At 40.8% G+C, this 15138-nt stretch overlaps 1 protein-coding gene across 2 annotated transcripts in view; it reads left to right on the top strand.

Moving 5' to 3' along the window:
- The window catches only part of THOC2 (THO complex subunit 2), a 196926-nt gene that overhangs the window by 20918 nt on the left and 160870 nt on the right, over positions 1 to 15138 (top strand). For both annotated transcript variants that reach the window (XR_013272430.1, XM_077478429.1), the window contains exons 6-7: positions 1337 to 1458; positions 7150 to 7283. Coding sequence is in view for 1 of the 2 variants with exons in the window: in XM_077478429.1 (XP_077334555.1) it covers positions 1337 to 1458; positions 7150 to 7283 (256 nt within the window). In the remaining variant the exon portion in view is untranslated. The remainder of the gene's footprint in view (positions 1 to 1336; positions 1459 to 7149; positions 7284 to 15138) is intronic.

Raw genomic sequence — 15138 nt, 5'->3', positions numbered from 1 at the left:
AGTACAGAATCACAGTTTATAAAATAATATGCAAAGTGGTTGGAGGGAAGCTTCAGAAAGGCAAAGATGGTTTTTTTATACAAATTATGTGAGCAGACTGCAGTTCCGCTTTTAAAGTGGATGTAAACCCTCACATGTGCTCAGTGAAGTGAACATGCTCAGATAATTCACAGAGATGAAACAAATCTCCCTACGTAAGTTTTGCATGCATATCTGCTGTCTTCATCTCTATATATTCTTTAGAAAGTACACATTGTGTTAGAGACTTTCTCTTCCTGTTTAGCACTGGGAGTGGCTTCTTGGCATACAGCTTATTGGAGGAAAGGCGCACACCCCCCACTCCACATTGGAAAAAGGAAGGAATGTGCACAGCTGTGCTGTGACAAGACAAGCTCTCTGCTTCTTTTTATAGCAACCTCCCACAACACAAATCTCAGGCTGGTTTTATCTTGGTTGATGGACAACTTGTCAGAAGTTATTATGCTGATAACAGAGCAATGAAACAGCAGGACTCAGTGCTTTGGAGAGAGATAAGAAAACACTACAGATGGGTGCTTTAATCAGGTTTACATCCACTTTAACGGACACCTCTAGAGCCAGATATCAACAGGCCCATCTTAAGTGGTCTTAACCTGTTTCCAGATTACTGAGCAGGATTGGATGGAAATTTTGAGGTTACATGTAAGGGCTTGGTCATTTCTAGGGGCAGAATGATGCAAATGAAATAGTTTTTTCACTGCCTCTTTACAGCTGCTAGATGGCATTAAATGGGGTCTATTCCCCTCCACGCTATGCTTGATTTTGCCGATTTTTACCCCCCCCCCCTCCACGGTTTCTGGACCTGTTAGTATATCTAAAACTTTTGGTCAGTGATTTCATCCCTTCAGTCTTAAAATGCCCCAATATTTCTCACCCACCAAAAAACTGGCATATTTAGAAACTGGTAGGTCTCCCATAATTCCTAATCAGAATGTCATTACGTACATTCCACTTCTATGACTGCAAGATGATCCTTTTTACCATGGAAAGAAACTTCTATGACAATTTGGATAAGATTTATGTACGCAGGAAAAAGCCACACGTTTTTGACCAAGTATGGGCTAGATGGGTCTCCACCACCCATGTGTGCGTTTCTCTGGATCCAGGGTCCTGATCAACACTCTATCTATGAGATGAAGAGAGATTATATATATTCTCCCTCTCTCCCTCTCTCTCTCTCTCTCTCCCCACACTCATAGTTGATGCATTGAGAAACTAGTACAGCTTTTTGTATGTTTTTTGTAGTATTATGTATTTATTGACAAAATAAAACTTAAATATTCTGCTTCTTTCACAGTATCTAATGTCCGACACAATTCTTAAGGAACGCCTAGATCCTGAAACTCTGGAATCACTTGGACTCATTAAACAATCCCAACAGTTCAACCAGAAGTCTGTAAAAATAAAGACCAAACTTTTGTGAGTATGGGTTTAAATCTGTGTGTTAACTATATATAAATTCGATATTTTAAAAGATGGTGACACCTTTTTTTTTTTAATAGCTGATTTTTACACACACACACACACACACACACATACATATATATAATGTGTGTGTAATATATAATATATATATATATATATATATATATATATATATATACATACACACACATAATATTTTTAATAATGTATGGCTCCAAAGCTGGTCAGTGCTGTTTAGCAGTGCACTTTGTTATTCCATAGCTGGTATTCTTTGAAGGAAATGGCACCTAGTTGGCTTCATACGTGTTGGTACACAAGTGGGTTTAATTGGGTAAAATGTTGTTTTTCTTTTTCTGTTTTATTTATGGATGTTAAATAAAATACTATCTTGTATTTAACCTGCTATGGATATTGGGCACGTGTCAAAAACGTTTAAATACTTTGGCAATGTGTAGTATGTCTGGTCCCTCCTTCTCCTCCAGAGTTCTTCTGTGACAGTCACTGGCAATACCCGGCTGTCATTTTGACAGCTAGTATTTTTTATTTACAGAAGCAGATCACCATCTGCAGAAGAATTACATTAAAGCAGTATTGTTATTGTTTGTAACTTCTCTGGTCATTGATTGCAGATCGAGAGGGTGACTGTGATATTTACACACTCTAAACACCAGTAGAAGGATTTGGCTGTGACTGGTTCAGGGTAACTGAGCAATTAACCCTTTAAAGGCATGGTCACAGATACTAGGTCTGTGTGTAAATGGAAACATGCAACATTAACTGTATCGCCTGTTACAATTAACTTTTTTAACAAAAATTTTTGTATGGCTGTTAAACCCAGACAAGCTATGTTCTACGGTAACTTCTTCAAAGAGGAAAAAGTAGTTTTTTTTCTAATAGAGCGTTCATTCAGAGATTCAGCTTAAGGCTGGGTTCACACTGCTGCGGGGGGAGATCCGGATGTGATTCGCACCGCAAATTACATCCGATCTCCGTAGCGATGCGAGTTCAGCCATACAGATAGTATGGCTGAATTCGCAGCGCTCCCGCAGCAAACTCGCACGGGTCCCTTTTTTTTTGGTCCGCAACAGAATCGGATCGCATGGGGGTTCACACCATGCGATCCGATTCCTGTGCGAGTCGGCAGATCGCACTGCGATATGCGGACGGATCTGGGGGTGTCATTAACATATCATTGACACTCCCAGCCGTCCGCATAGGGCAGTGTGAACTGCCGGCGGGAGTCATGCGATGCGGGAAAACGCCGCGGATTCGCGGCGTTCCCGCATCGCAGCGGTGTGAACCCGGCCTCAAGAAGAACTTAAGGCAAGCACTTTTTTTGGCTAGAGTAGGAGAGGATTCTAACCAGTTGGTGTGGTGGGTTTTTTTTTTAAATAATTTTATGTATGTATGCATGTATATATGTATGTGTGTGTGTGTGTGTGTGTGTATATGTATATGTGTGTTTTTTTTCTGTGTGCATCACTGCAAGCTTGGTTTTGTGAACTAATGGGAGATGAGGCAGATTGCCTTGTCTCTGCGATGGGCAAGGCTGTCCAGCATAGTCCGATGGAAATATTGTGAACAGGCCCTTTAACGCAAGATCAGATTAGACCGTATGCCATAAAAATGTGCATACCGGTGGTTTGATGTTTGGTCCCCTGTAGTAGTAATAATCAAAGTTTTTTTCCTTTTTTTATATATAGGAAGTGGGCTGCCATTTTAGGTATTTCTATTTTACATTGCAATAAATTCATTTATAACTGTATTTTCTGTATGTAGCTGGGGGGAGAAGGGTGGCCAGGGTGACAAACCCTTGTGCCTGGCAGTGACTGAAGAGGGTTTTCCACATTCTGCTGTGCAGATCGGTTTCAGCACAACCACTCTTTTTACTTGTTATTGTAATCGGCATTATCTGCTGATCCAGGGCTCTGGAGACTGCAGGGAGCTGTAGGAAGTCGGCCTGTTGTTGCAAATTGTTTGTCTGCAAATTGGTTACGGGCTTAAGCTTATTTCTGTTAACTCTCATTGGATAATATCTGTTTGATAAAACCAATTTATTTTTGAAAGCTTCTTTTGCCTCATAAATGAGCAACTTCACAGAGGCTGCCTGTGGGTCTGTGTTTTTTTATTTTTAGAAATCTGACCAATTTCTGGAGGTAACTTAATAATAATAATAATAATCTGTATTGAACCCAGCTAATGTTATAATTCTATGATCAGAGCTAAACCTTCTGTAATTTTCAGGACGTACTGGTCATAAACCCGGGGGTCTATTATTTTTAACTTTTTGTGATGTGTGTTTTTTTTTTTTTTTATTATGTTTGTTTTTTCTGCATAGTCTGCTTTCAATATATTTGTCTCTAGTCTTGACTTTGGATAATGCCAAACAGGGATGAGAAAAAAAAAAAAAAAAAAAATATATATATATATATATATATATATATATATATATATATATATAATATAAAAAAAATTTAACACATAAGGATGAAAAATGTTAAATCCTGTTTTCAGCTGGAAGATCAGACTATAATTTGGGCACAAGACACACTTTCCCTTCCTTGTATGTGATGGAAATGTGGCCATCAGTAATTTTGGAAGCAGGTCTACACCCAAAGAGAAAAAAAAAAAAAATGCAGAAATTGAATAGTAGAAAATTTCTCATTACCATATATCCCTCTTGGCTTGGGCACTTTGGGATAAATGGGCTTCTATTTGAGATGCTATAATCTGCTTTTGTGCATTGCTCTGCAGTACAAGAATTATACAGTGATTTATAATATTGCACAAAGTCTCCTAACTGCATCTGATGATCACAATATTGGCAGGCTGCTTTTTAATTTAACTTTTTTTTTTTTTTTTTTTTATATCTATTTAGATGTAATTTCACAAATTTCTAGTGTGTAAGAACTTTTTTTTTTTCACATTAGCTCTCCAAGACATAGACTAATTATTAGAAAATTATATTTTCTTTTTGAGTTTGTGTGTGTATTTGTGGGTTTTTTTTTTTATTTATTTTATTTTTTATTTTTTTATTTTTTTGTCCAAAAAAACCCATTTAGCTAAATATTGTTGAGACACCAAAAAAAAGCAATTGAACTTTTCAGGTGCCACTAGTAAGTATTCAACCCAAATGTCAAAAAAAGGTTGGGTCACTGTGTAAAATCTACATAAAAACAGAATGCATTGATTTTCAGATCTCATAAACCCATATTTTATTCACAATTTTGAAATTAGAAAAAATATAAAATATTTAAACTGAGGTAATGTATCATTTTAAAGAAAACGATGATAAGGTAGTTTTGAACTTGATGCAACCGCTACACGTCTCAAAGTTGGGGCAAGGCAATAAAACGCTGGCAAACTGCAACCCCAGTTTCAAAAAAGTTGGAACAGAGCAATGTTTACCACGGCGTAGCATCCCCTCTTTTACCAACACTCTGTAAACATCTACAGAGTTTTGATATTATTATGTACAGGGGATCCCCGGGTTACAAACAAGATGGGGTCTGTAGGTTTGTTCTTGAGTAGAATCTGTTTGTAAGTCGGAACAGGTACAATTTTTTAAGTGTAGCTCCAGCCAAAAAATCAATTTTAAGGTTTTTGGATAACATAGGGAAGGGTTGTCACCCCTGTAATATTTGTTTAGCTGTCTGTGCCCCTGTAGAGACGATTTCACCTCACTTTCTGTCCCAATGATAATTTGGATTTTGAAAATTTTGGGCTGTTAGGGAAACAAGGATTGGTGATGAAGCTTTAGTGGAGACACCTTTTTCCCATATTACCGTATTTTCTGGCGTATAAGACAACCTTTTGCATGTAAAAAAATTGGCCAAAAAGCAGGGGTCGTCTTATACGCCGGGTCAGCCCCTCGGATGCCGGCTGGGTGTTCGGTAATACTGTATGTAGCTTCGGCTACATACAGTATATACCGTTGAGCCAATCCTGATGAGCGATGTATTCAAATGAATACAAAGCCTGCTCGGATTGGAGTAACGACCTCTGCCAATCCGACCAGGCTACTCTGTAGCCTGCTCTGATTGGCTTGGAGAGTCAGAGTGGCGCGGGCTGATGATGTTACAGCCTCTGCCAATCCAAGCAGGCTTTGTATTCATTAATAGAATACATCGCTCGCCGTGATTGGCTCCAGCAAATGCAGGAAGAAGGAAGAAATATGAAGCCGGGTCGTCTTATACGGTAAGTACAGTTTTAAAAGCGTTTTTGTCCTGTAAGATTAGGGGGTCGCCTTATACACCGGCAAATACGGTAACTCTTACAGGAGAGAATTTCCCTTCCTAGAGGTAGATTTCCTCTTTCTTCCTGTTATCTCCCTCTGTTTGTAAGTAGGGGACCGCTTGTACTGTAGATGATGCTCTATTTAAAGTCTTTGCAGTTTTAGAATAAAAAACACTATTTTAAAGGTTGTTCTGCAATTTTTGTACGCAGGTTTTTACAGATTGTGAACTTCTGCCCATCTTTTACTTTTGAGACATTCCGGCTCTCTAAGATTCATTTTTGTATGCCAAGTTGTGTTACTGGCCTGGTGCCAATTAAAGTATATCTAAAGGCAAAACTCCTGACAGTCTTGCTGTCTGAGTCCCTGTTTCTTGTTTGGCTATGGGTCAGGAAGTGAAGTGCAATGGGAAAGAGATGGCAAAAAAAAAAAAAAAAAAGTTTTGCCTATAGTTCTACTTTAACCTAATTGGATGCAAAATGTTCTTCTTCTAGCTCTTTCTTGTTCGTACCGCTTGCATTGCCAGCTTTCTTTTGTCCCAACTTTGAAATTTGTTGCTGCCATCAATTTCAAAATTGCAGTTTTTTGTTTCCTTTTCTTTCTTTCCCACTTTAAACATTTAATATTGTGTTGTTGTTTTTTTTCTATTATGAATAAAATATGGGTTTATGAGATTTGAAAATCATTGCATTCTATTTTTATGTAGTGTCCCAACTTTTTTTGCAATTGGGGTTGCAATTAAAATTATTGTACTAACTCTTAAACTGTGGAGGGATTTAAGCTCCCTAACCTAAAATAATGTTTAGTTGCTAAATGGTGTAAAGCTGTGGTCGGCAACCCATTGATCACGTTCCACCTCTCAACCAAAGACCGGTGGACCGCAAATGGGTTCCTGCGCCGCTGACCCCCTTCTATGTACACTATGCCCGGTGATCTGTATCAGTGTTGTTCAGGTCGATCTCTATCTCTCGAAGGTTGCCTACACTGGTGTAATTTAATAGTGGTGTGCAGACCTTTAATTTCTAATTACATCTACTTAGTATTTAGGTCTAGTTTGCCTTTTTCAGTCTATATAAACTAACGCAGTGTTGCCCATAATTTTGGATGTTGCGGTGAAACGGTGTTCCAGGAAATGTCTGCATAAGTGTCCAGGCTGAAATACTCATACTAAGCATTACTGGCTTAAATGCATCGGCTTCTGTTGTTTTCTGCTGTTTACAAAACTGTCCCCACAAGCAAACGTCATTTGGATGCTTTGTAATGCTCTTATAAGCTGCTCTTGGCAGATAGGAGAAGGACGACATGTAAATGGTTGGCAAGAACTTTCAAGTGGTCCTGTGAGCTGTTTATTTCTGTTTTCTGTGTTGTGTCCGTAGGAAGGCCTTTTTTATTTATTTATTCATTTTGTATATCTTTATTAATTTTTTTCCCTTTTTTTTTTTTTTCTGCAGTTATAAGCAACAGAAATTCAATTTATTGAGAGAAGAAAACGAAGGATATGCAAAGTTGATTGCAGAGCTTGGACAAGATTTGTCTGGGAGTATAACAAGTGATTTAATCCTGGAAAATATCAAATCTTTAGTTGGTAAGGCTGGAGATATATTATTTTTCTTTCCTATATCATTGTACTTGTGTAGTTTCTCATTTTGTATGTTTAAATTGAAATATCAAATTCATAGACGATGCCAAGCCTACTTCAAATATAGACACAATTGCAGATCTCTAGCTGCTGGCAATTTGCAGGATGTCTGCTGACAAATCTTGTTTTTTCTCTTGATTTTTGGAATGGCCACTTGACCGCCGTGCTTTTTATATTTCTGCACAGCAGGGACTGTCGGAGGGTAACGGTGGCACTTTAATGTATTTTCCCCTCACAGAACCTCTGCTGTATAGGAGGCCCAGTGAGAGATAATTTCACCTTGCTGCACTGTAGTGTAGTGGCAACATTTCGTGATGAGAGGGTGACAACGCTTCAGGTAAATCAACAGGTGCCTGGCAATGTTGTCACCTTACTGCAGGAAGATGACCTACATCAAGCTTTTTTTTTCTTTTATACCTGCTCTGTTCAGTGGTTTTGAACAGAGCAGCCCCCGCCAGTCCCCCACATATGCTCCTGGCTCCTCCCCCTTGAGCAGTCCATTATTCCCCCCCCCCCCCCCCCCCCCAGGGAAAACCTTTTGGGCCATGAGACACAGAGGTGTTGCTTCCATGTGATAAGCTTGTGTTTTAATCATGAATCCTGTTATCTAGTACATTTAATGAGGCCTGTCTACTTGCTGCCCGCGCTACATCCGAAAGACGGCTACAGCATGGGCTTTAATTGCCGGGAGGGCGCCCATTGACTTTCTCCAGAGCAAGCGCTGTCTGCGTGTCCATGTGGGTCGTGTGTGGCACGCTCTGTGATCACTGAGTCTGAGACTCAGCTGAATACAGAACCGCGTAAGGGGTCGACCCTGGCCCCTTACCACATGATCAGCTGTCAGCCAATGATGGCTGACCACATGATGTAAGCAGAAGCTTGGTTATTGGTATTTTTACTTGTTTTTTTTTTTTTTTTTTCTCTCCACGCTGTTAGCTGATTATCGGCTTCTGTCAGAGGCACATCAGTGCCTCACACAGAGAGCTGCGGCTGCATTTTCCGTGCCCACCAGTGTCAACTGCCAGTGCCCACTGTGCCACCTATCGGTGCCCATCAGTGTCTCGTAATCGGTGCCACAGATCAGTGCCACTCATCAGCGCAAATTGATGAAGGAGAAAAATTACCAGTTTTCAAAATTTTATAACAAACTATGAAACAGTTTTTGTTTTTTCAAAATTTTCGATCCTTTTTTTGTTTTATTTAGCAAGAAAAAAAAAAAACAGCAGCAATTAAATACTATCAAAAGAAAGCTCTATCTGTATTAAATAAATGGTAAATATTTAATTTGGGTACCCTGTAGCATGACCGCGCAATTTTCATTCTAGGAGTGACAACGCTGAAAGCGCAACATTGATCTGGGCAGGAAGGGGGTCTAAGTGGCCAGTAAGCAAGTGGTTATAATGGTCTAATAGTCTTTGACTGCTATGCCATCTATCATTGAAGTAGAACTAAACCTAGAATTAAAAAAAATAATTGAGAGCATGGAGCTTCTTCTTTTACAAGAGTTATATACCGTATATACTCGAGTATAGGCCGACCCGAGTATAAGCCGAGGCCCCCAATTTACCCCCAAAAAACTGGGAAACCTATTGACTCGTGTATAAGCCGAGGGTGAGACATGCCTGTCCATCCCTGTGTGTGTGTCCGTCCATCCCTGTGTGTCCGTCCATCCCTGTGTGTCCGTCCATCCCTGTGTGTCCGTCCATCCCTGTGTGTCCGTCCATCCCTGTGTGTCCGTCCATCCATCCCTGTGTGTGTGTGTGTCCATCCATCCATCCATCCATCCCTGTGTGTGTGTGTCTCCATCCATCCATCCATCCATCCCTGTGTGTGTGTGTCTCCATCCATCCATCCATCCATCCCTGTGTGTGTGTGTCTCCATCCATCCCTGTGTGTGTGTGTGTGTGTGTGTGTGTGTGTGTGTGTCCAGCCTACCTGTGTCCCGAGCCTTTGTCCCGAGCCTCCGTCCCGTGCCTTGCCTCCGTCCCGTGCCGTGCCTTGCATCCGTCCCGTGTCGTGCCTTGCCTTGCCCCCGTCCCGTCCCGTCCCGTGCCGTGCCGTGCCGTGCCTTGCCTTGCCTCCGTCCCGTGCCCTCTTCGTCGGCGGCCATTGTAAAATTCAAAAGCTGCGCCGCCGCCTTCGCCTGTGATAGGCGGAACACTGAATTTCCCAGCAGCCTGTGTTCCGCCTATCACAGACATCGTATCATCCTCGTCCGTAGTACGAGGATGATACGATGTCCGTGATAGGCGGAACACAGGCTGCTGGGAAATTCAGTGTTCCGCCTATCACAGGCGAAGGCGGAGCCGGAGGCGCGGCTTTTGAATAGAATGGCCGCTGTCTGTCTGCTCGACACGCTGATCGAGCGGGCAGACAGCGATGACTCGAGTATAAGCCGAGGGGGGCACTTTCAGCCTCAAAAAAGAGGCTGAAAATCTCGGCTTATACTCGAGTATATACGGTAATCTCTTTTGCAATAAGATGCACTTGCTGTCAACCTTCTAGTGAACGTACGCAGAGCTGACTCGTGTGCTTACGAATGAGTCACGCCATCCCCCATTGGCTAATCAAGAGGCTGAGAAGGTGACCGCTGGAAGGGGGAGGCGAGTATCTTGCGGTGCAAAGGTTTACATTAAGCCTCCTGTGCTTTATAGAAAAGTAAGCTGTCCTTTTTTTAGTGTGGCCATACATTATACAATTTTCTTCAATTTCCTTTAGATTTGCCAAAACCACTTTTAATGTGGTCAAACAAACGCTTTCAATTTGCATGCAATCAGGCAGGCCCTTGTACTACATAGTTGAAGGTAAATCTAAAGGAAATTTTAGTACAAGGGCCTGCCCGATTGCATGCAAATTGAAAGTGTTTAGGTTTGACCTAATTATATGGTTTTGGTAAATCTAAGGCAAAATTGCACAAGAAAATTTTGTATAATGTATGGCCAACTTTAGTTTTGGTTTGCAGATGTCTTAGTATTGCACATGTGACTTGCCTTGATGCCAGCCATGCTGGGGGAAATTTACAATGCATGCTGATTTCAGTAGCGTGTTTATTAACCACCTCAATACAGTGCATTTTCACCCCTTTCCTGCCCAGGCCATTTTTCAGCTTTCAGCGCTGTCGCACTTTGACAATTGCGCGGCCATACAACACTGTACCCAGATGAAATGATCATTTTGTCCTCACAAATAGAGCTTTCTGTTGGTGGTATTTGATCACCTCTGTGGTTTTTATTTTTTGCGCCATAAACAAGAGTGACAAGTTTGAAAAAAAAAAAAAAACAATCTTTTTTTATTTATTTTTTTATTTATTTTTTTTAACACATTTTTTTTCCTCAGTTTAGGCCGATATGTATTTGGTAAAAAAAAAAAATCGCAATAAGCGTATATTGATTGGTTTGTGCAAAGGTTATAGCACCTACAAAATAGAGGATAGCTTTATATCATTTTTATTATCAAAATTTTATTTTTTTATTTATTTATTTTTTTTTACTAGTAATGGCGGTGATCTGCTTTTTATATTATTATTATTATTATTATTATTATTATTTTTTTTTTTTGTGACTGTAACATTGCGGCAGACATATCGGACACTTTTGACAAGTTTTTGCGGCCATTCAAATTTATACAGCGATCCGTGCTATAAAAATGCATTGATTACTGTATAAATGTGACTGGCAAGGAAGGGGTTAACAATAGGTGTTAAAAATCAAATAAGTGATGTTGCGCTCCCTTAAAATAAATAAACAACTCTAAACTACCTAATGCTTACTATTGGTTAAGTTGCATATACCAATACAATAGACCCAACTATTGTGCCAAAACGTAGTCCGTAAATAGTGTCAAGTGCTAAAAGTTATACTAAACATAAAGTATTTACACAATATAAGAGTGTCCAGTGCTTGATAAGAATCGCATAAATCTAAAGTGCCTAATGCTTACATACACAGTTGCATATGACTGCACAATAATGTTTGGCACCTTGTACCTGGAGAAGCACTGTACGAAGCACGTGGCACTTTATATTTGCTCTTTTAAGAGACTGTGTGTTTTCTCTATTTTTTTTTTATATATTTTAATTGCACTGTGCGATCCACATATATGTCATTATCAATATAGTTTGCAGCGTTAATTGTTTTTTGAGGAACAAGTTCGCTTGCATGACATATTTCCACTGGTGTATGCGTTTTTTGGATCTATGAAACACTGGACACTCTTATACTGTGCAAATGTCATATGTTTTAAGTATAATTTGCAGCACTTGACACTATTCACGGATTACTTTTGGTCACGGTAGATGAGTTCACGTTATTGTGCAGTCATATGCAACTGTGTATGTAAGCATTGGGCACTTTAAGAGGAAGTAAACCCTGATGGGTGTTACTTCCTCTTTCATTCCCTGCAAAGGTAAAGCATAATGGACTACTATACATCGCATAGTAGCCCATTATGTGTCACTTACCTGACACAGGAGCCAGCGAAGTCACCGCTGTCCCCTGTAGTCCGCCGCATCCATCTTGCTGGTGGCGTCTTGCAGCTCCGCCGCTGTCATTCGGCGAAGCCGCGATGACGTCACTCCCGCGCATGTGCACGAGAGTCGACACGCACGGCAGCTCCATTCTTGGAAATGCTGCACTCAGTGCGCCTGCGCGCCGCTGTGCGCCGTAGACAGCGGTGCCCGTTTTCGGGCAAATATCTCCTAAACCATATAGGTTTAGGAGATATTGCTTGGACCTACAGGTAAGCCTTAATCTAGGCTTACCTGTAGGTCAAAGTGGTTTGTAAGGGTTTACAACCACTTGTAGATTTATGCGATTCTTATCAAGCACTGGGCACTCTTATATTGTGTAAATACTTTGTTTAGTATAATTTTTAGCACTTGACACTATTTACGGACTACGTTTTGGCACGATAGTTGGGTCTATAGTATTGGTATATGCAACTTTGTATGCAATTTTGTATGCAACCAATAGTAAGCATTAGGCAGTTTAGAGTTTATTTATTTTAAGGGAGCGCAACATCACTTATTTGATTTTTGTCACAAGTTTTTCAGTGGTAGGGTTTATACCTCTGTCGGTGTTCTGCTGCAACCCACCCCTAGTATTTAATGAGATTTGTATATGATAGCGCGGGAATATCCCAATTCTATCTAACAATAGGTGTTGATCAAAGGGTTAATATTTTCCCTGGGAGTGATTCTAACTGTAGGGGGAGGGGATTCACAAGGGGAGGAGACCGATGGGTGTTTCTCTGTACTGAGAACACCATCGGTGTCCTCTCCTCTGACAGGACCGTGGATATGTGTGTTTACATACACAGATCTCCTGTGTTACCGGGCAATCACGGGTGCCTGGTGGACATCGCGGAGGCCGGGCACATGCATAGAGTCCCCAGTGACACAGCGGGTGTGCGTGCGCCGCCTGTGGGCCGAAAAGATGAAGGGTGTCATATGACACCCTCCCGCAACAAAAGCTGTGCCGCCTGTCCATCAATTGGCAAGCAGTTAATATTGAATGTGTGTTCTTTTTCTTAACCACTACAATACAGGGCACTTTCGCCCCCTTCCTTCCCAGCCCAATTTTCAGTTTTCATCGCTCTCGCGCTTTCAATGACAATTGCGCGGTCATGCTACACTGTACCCAAATGAAATTTTTATAATTTTGTTCGCACAAATAGAGCTTTATTTTGGTGGTATTTATTCACGACTCCGTTTTTTTATTTTTTGCGATATAAGCGCAAAAAAAAGCGGAAATTTGGAAAAAAAAAACAATATTTTCTTTTTTCTATTTTAAAAGAAATCCAATAAAATCAAATTTTGTCATAAATTTAAGCCAAAATGTATTCTGCTACATGTTTTTGGTCAAAAAAATTCCGTTAAGTGTATAATAATTGGTTTGTGTGATCACGGACATATGTACGTAAATGATCATGTACATATGTGTGCAGGTGATCATGTACATATGTGTGCAGATAATCATTGGGACATGTGATTTTAGTGGGACATATGTGGGGGACATGTCGTTTTTTTTTTTTTTATTATTTGGGGACATGTCTTTTTTTTTTATTATTTGGGGACAAGGGTGTTTTGGGGACATGTGTGGTGACGTGTATTGTGGTGACATGTGTGTTTACACTGTGTGGTGTGTTGTGTGTTTACACTAGACTGGTGATCAGTGAGTAAAAAGCTGTAAAAACAGCTCATACTCACTGATCATCAGCCGGCTGCAGCGATCTGCTCTCCTCTCCTCAGCGATGACTTCTGTGTGAGGAGAGGAGGAGCCGATTGCCTAGCAACCGGTTGTTTGTTTACATCACATGACATCCGTGATTGGCCCTCATGATCACATTACGGCCGTGTCCAATCACAGAGCCCTCCTGCCGATCTGAGATGTGCCGTGTCCGGGTGACACGAGCTACGCGGGCACGCGATCCCCCTCCTTCTGAAGGATGTTCCTGAACGTCCTATCAGAAGTAGAGAGCTCCCACCCAGCCGTATATGTACACTGGCCGGGTGGGAAGTGGTTAAAGAACATTCTTTGTTATCAAACTGTAATGGGTAACGTTCTGCTTTAAATATATCTGACTACATCAAACTGAAATAGTCTAATAAATAGGTAATGACAGCTGAGGGAGTGACAATACACATCCAAATACTAGTAGATAACACAATGGAAGAAATTAACATCTAGGGGGCCAGGCCTCCTATTAGTTCACCTAGGACTTGACGGAAGTGTGCTTGTCAGAGAGGCAAATGTTAGATTAAGAATAAAGTAGCTTTATTAGAAATTTTTAAAAAACAATCCGGTCATGATCGGACCGCATACACACTAAAAAGTGTCACACTGAACATCTATATAACACGCCATCATTTCATGAAAGTTGATGATGAGTTTTTGACGGTTGATTACAACTCATTTCGCAGATCAGGACACAAACACATGCTTGCCAAGGTTAGAGATCCATTAAGAGTAATAGACTGCTGCTGCTCAGAACTGGAAAGACCACCACAGTTCAAGGTTGGCTATGCCAAAGCCGACAGGTATTATGTTAGTTTATTCTTAATCTAACATTTGCCTCTCTGCTAATCGCACATCCTTAAAGCGTTATTCCGCAGCTTTTTTTTTTTTCTTACCTGGTGGGCGATTGCTACCGTCGGTTAGCATCCACGATCGGCGTGTTTTTGACCCCCGGTGCGACGATTCTTTTTCTTCGGATAAGTTTAAAAAAAGTACTCGGGCGTTTTCCATTTTAAGTGTGGGCGTCTGAAGCCCACAGGCATTTACTTCCTCTATTCTATGACGCTCGGCTCCCAGCATGCTCCGGTGGTAATGGCAGATACAGCTGCCTGCCCACTTTGAAAATGGCAAATTCGGACACGCCCTCGTCACGCGACCGGCGTCCTCCCGAAATCTCACGAGATTTTGCAGTTTCATTGTCCCCCCATGGATTCTTGGGAAATAGCTTAGAAATTTCCCAGGGACCATTGCGAGGAGGATAACCACGCCTACTCCCACGGGAGGACAGCCCGGAAGTCAGCACAAACATCTGAAATATAAGGTAAGTAATATTTTTTTTTTTTTCAGGGTTCATTTAGGTAAGTATGCTATCATGTGATTTTAATAATATGAAGTAAAATTTTTAGGTACAAAACCGCTTTAAATGTTCTAGGTGAACTAATAGGAGGCCTGGCCCCCTAGATGTTCCTTCCTTCCACAAACTGAAATGGCTATTTAATTCATTTTTAATATTTAAAGCATATTCGTCCATCTGTCCATGTCTCCATTGCATTTATGGCTGTGGCCTT

Source organism: Lithobates pipiens, unplaced genomic scaffold (genome assembly GCF_037356315.1).
Source record: "Lithobates pipiens isolate NorthernLeopardFrog02 unplaced genomic scaffold, aLitPip1_a1.2 Scaffold_1, whole genome shotgun sequence".
NCBI lineage: Eukaryota > Metazoa > Chordata > Amphibia > Anura > Ranidae > Lithobates > Lithobates pipiens.
Note: the sequence above shows the minus strand (reverse complement) of the source record. Positions and strands in the feature narration are given on the sequence as shown.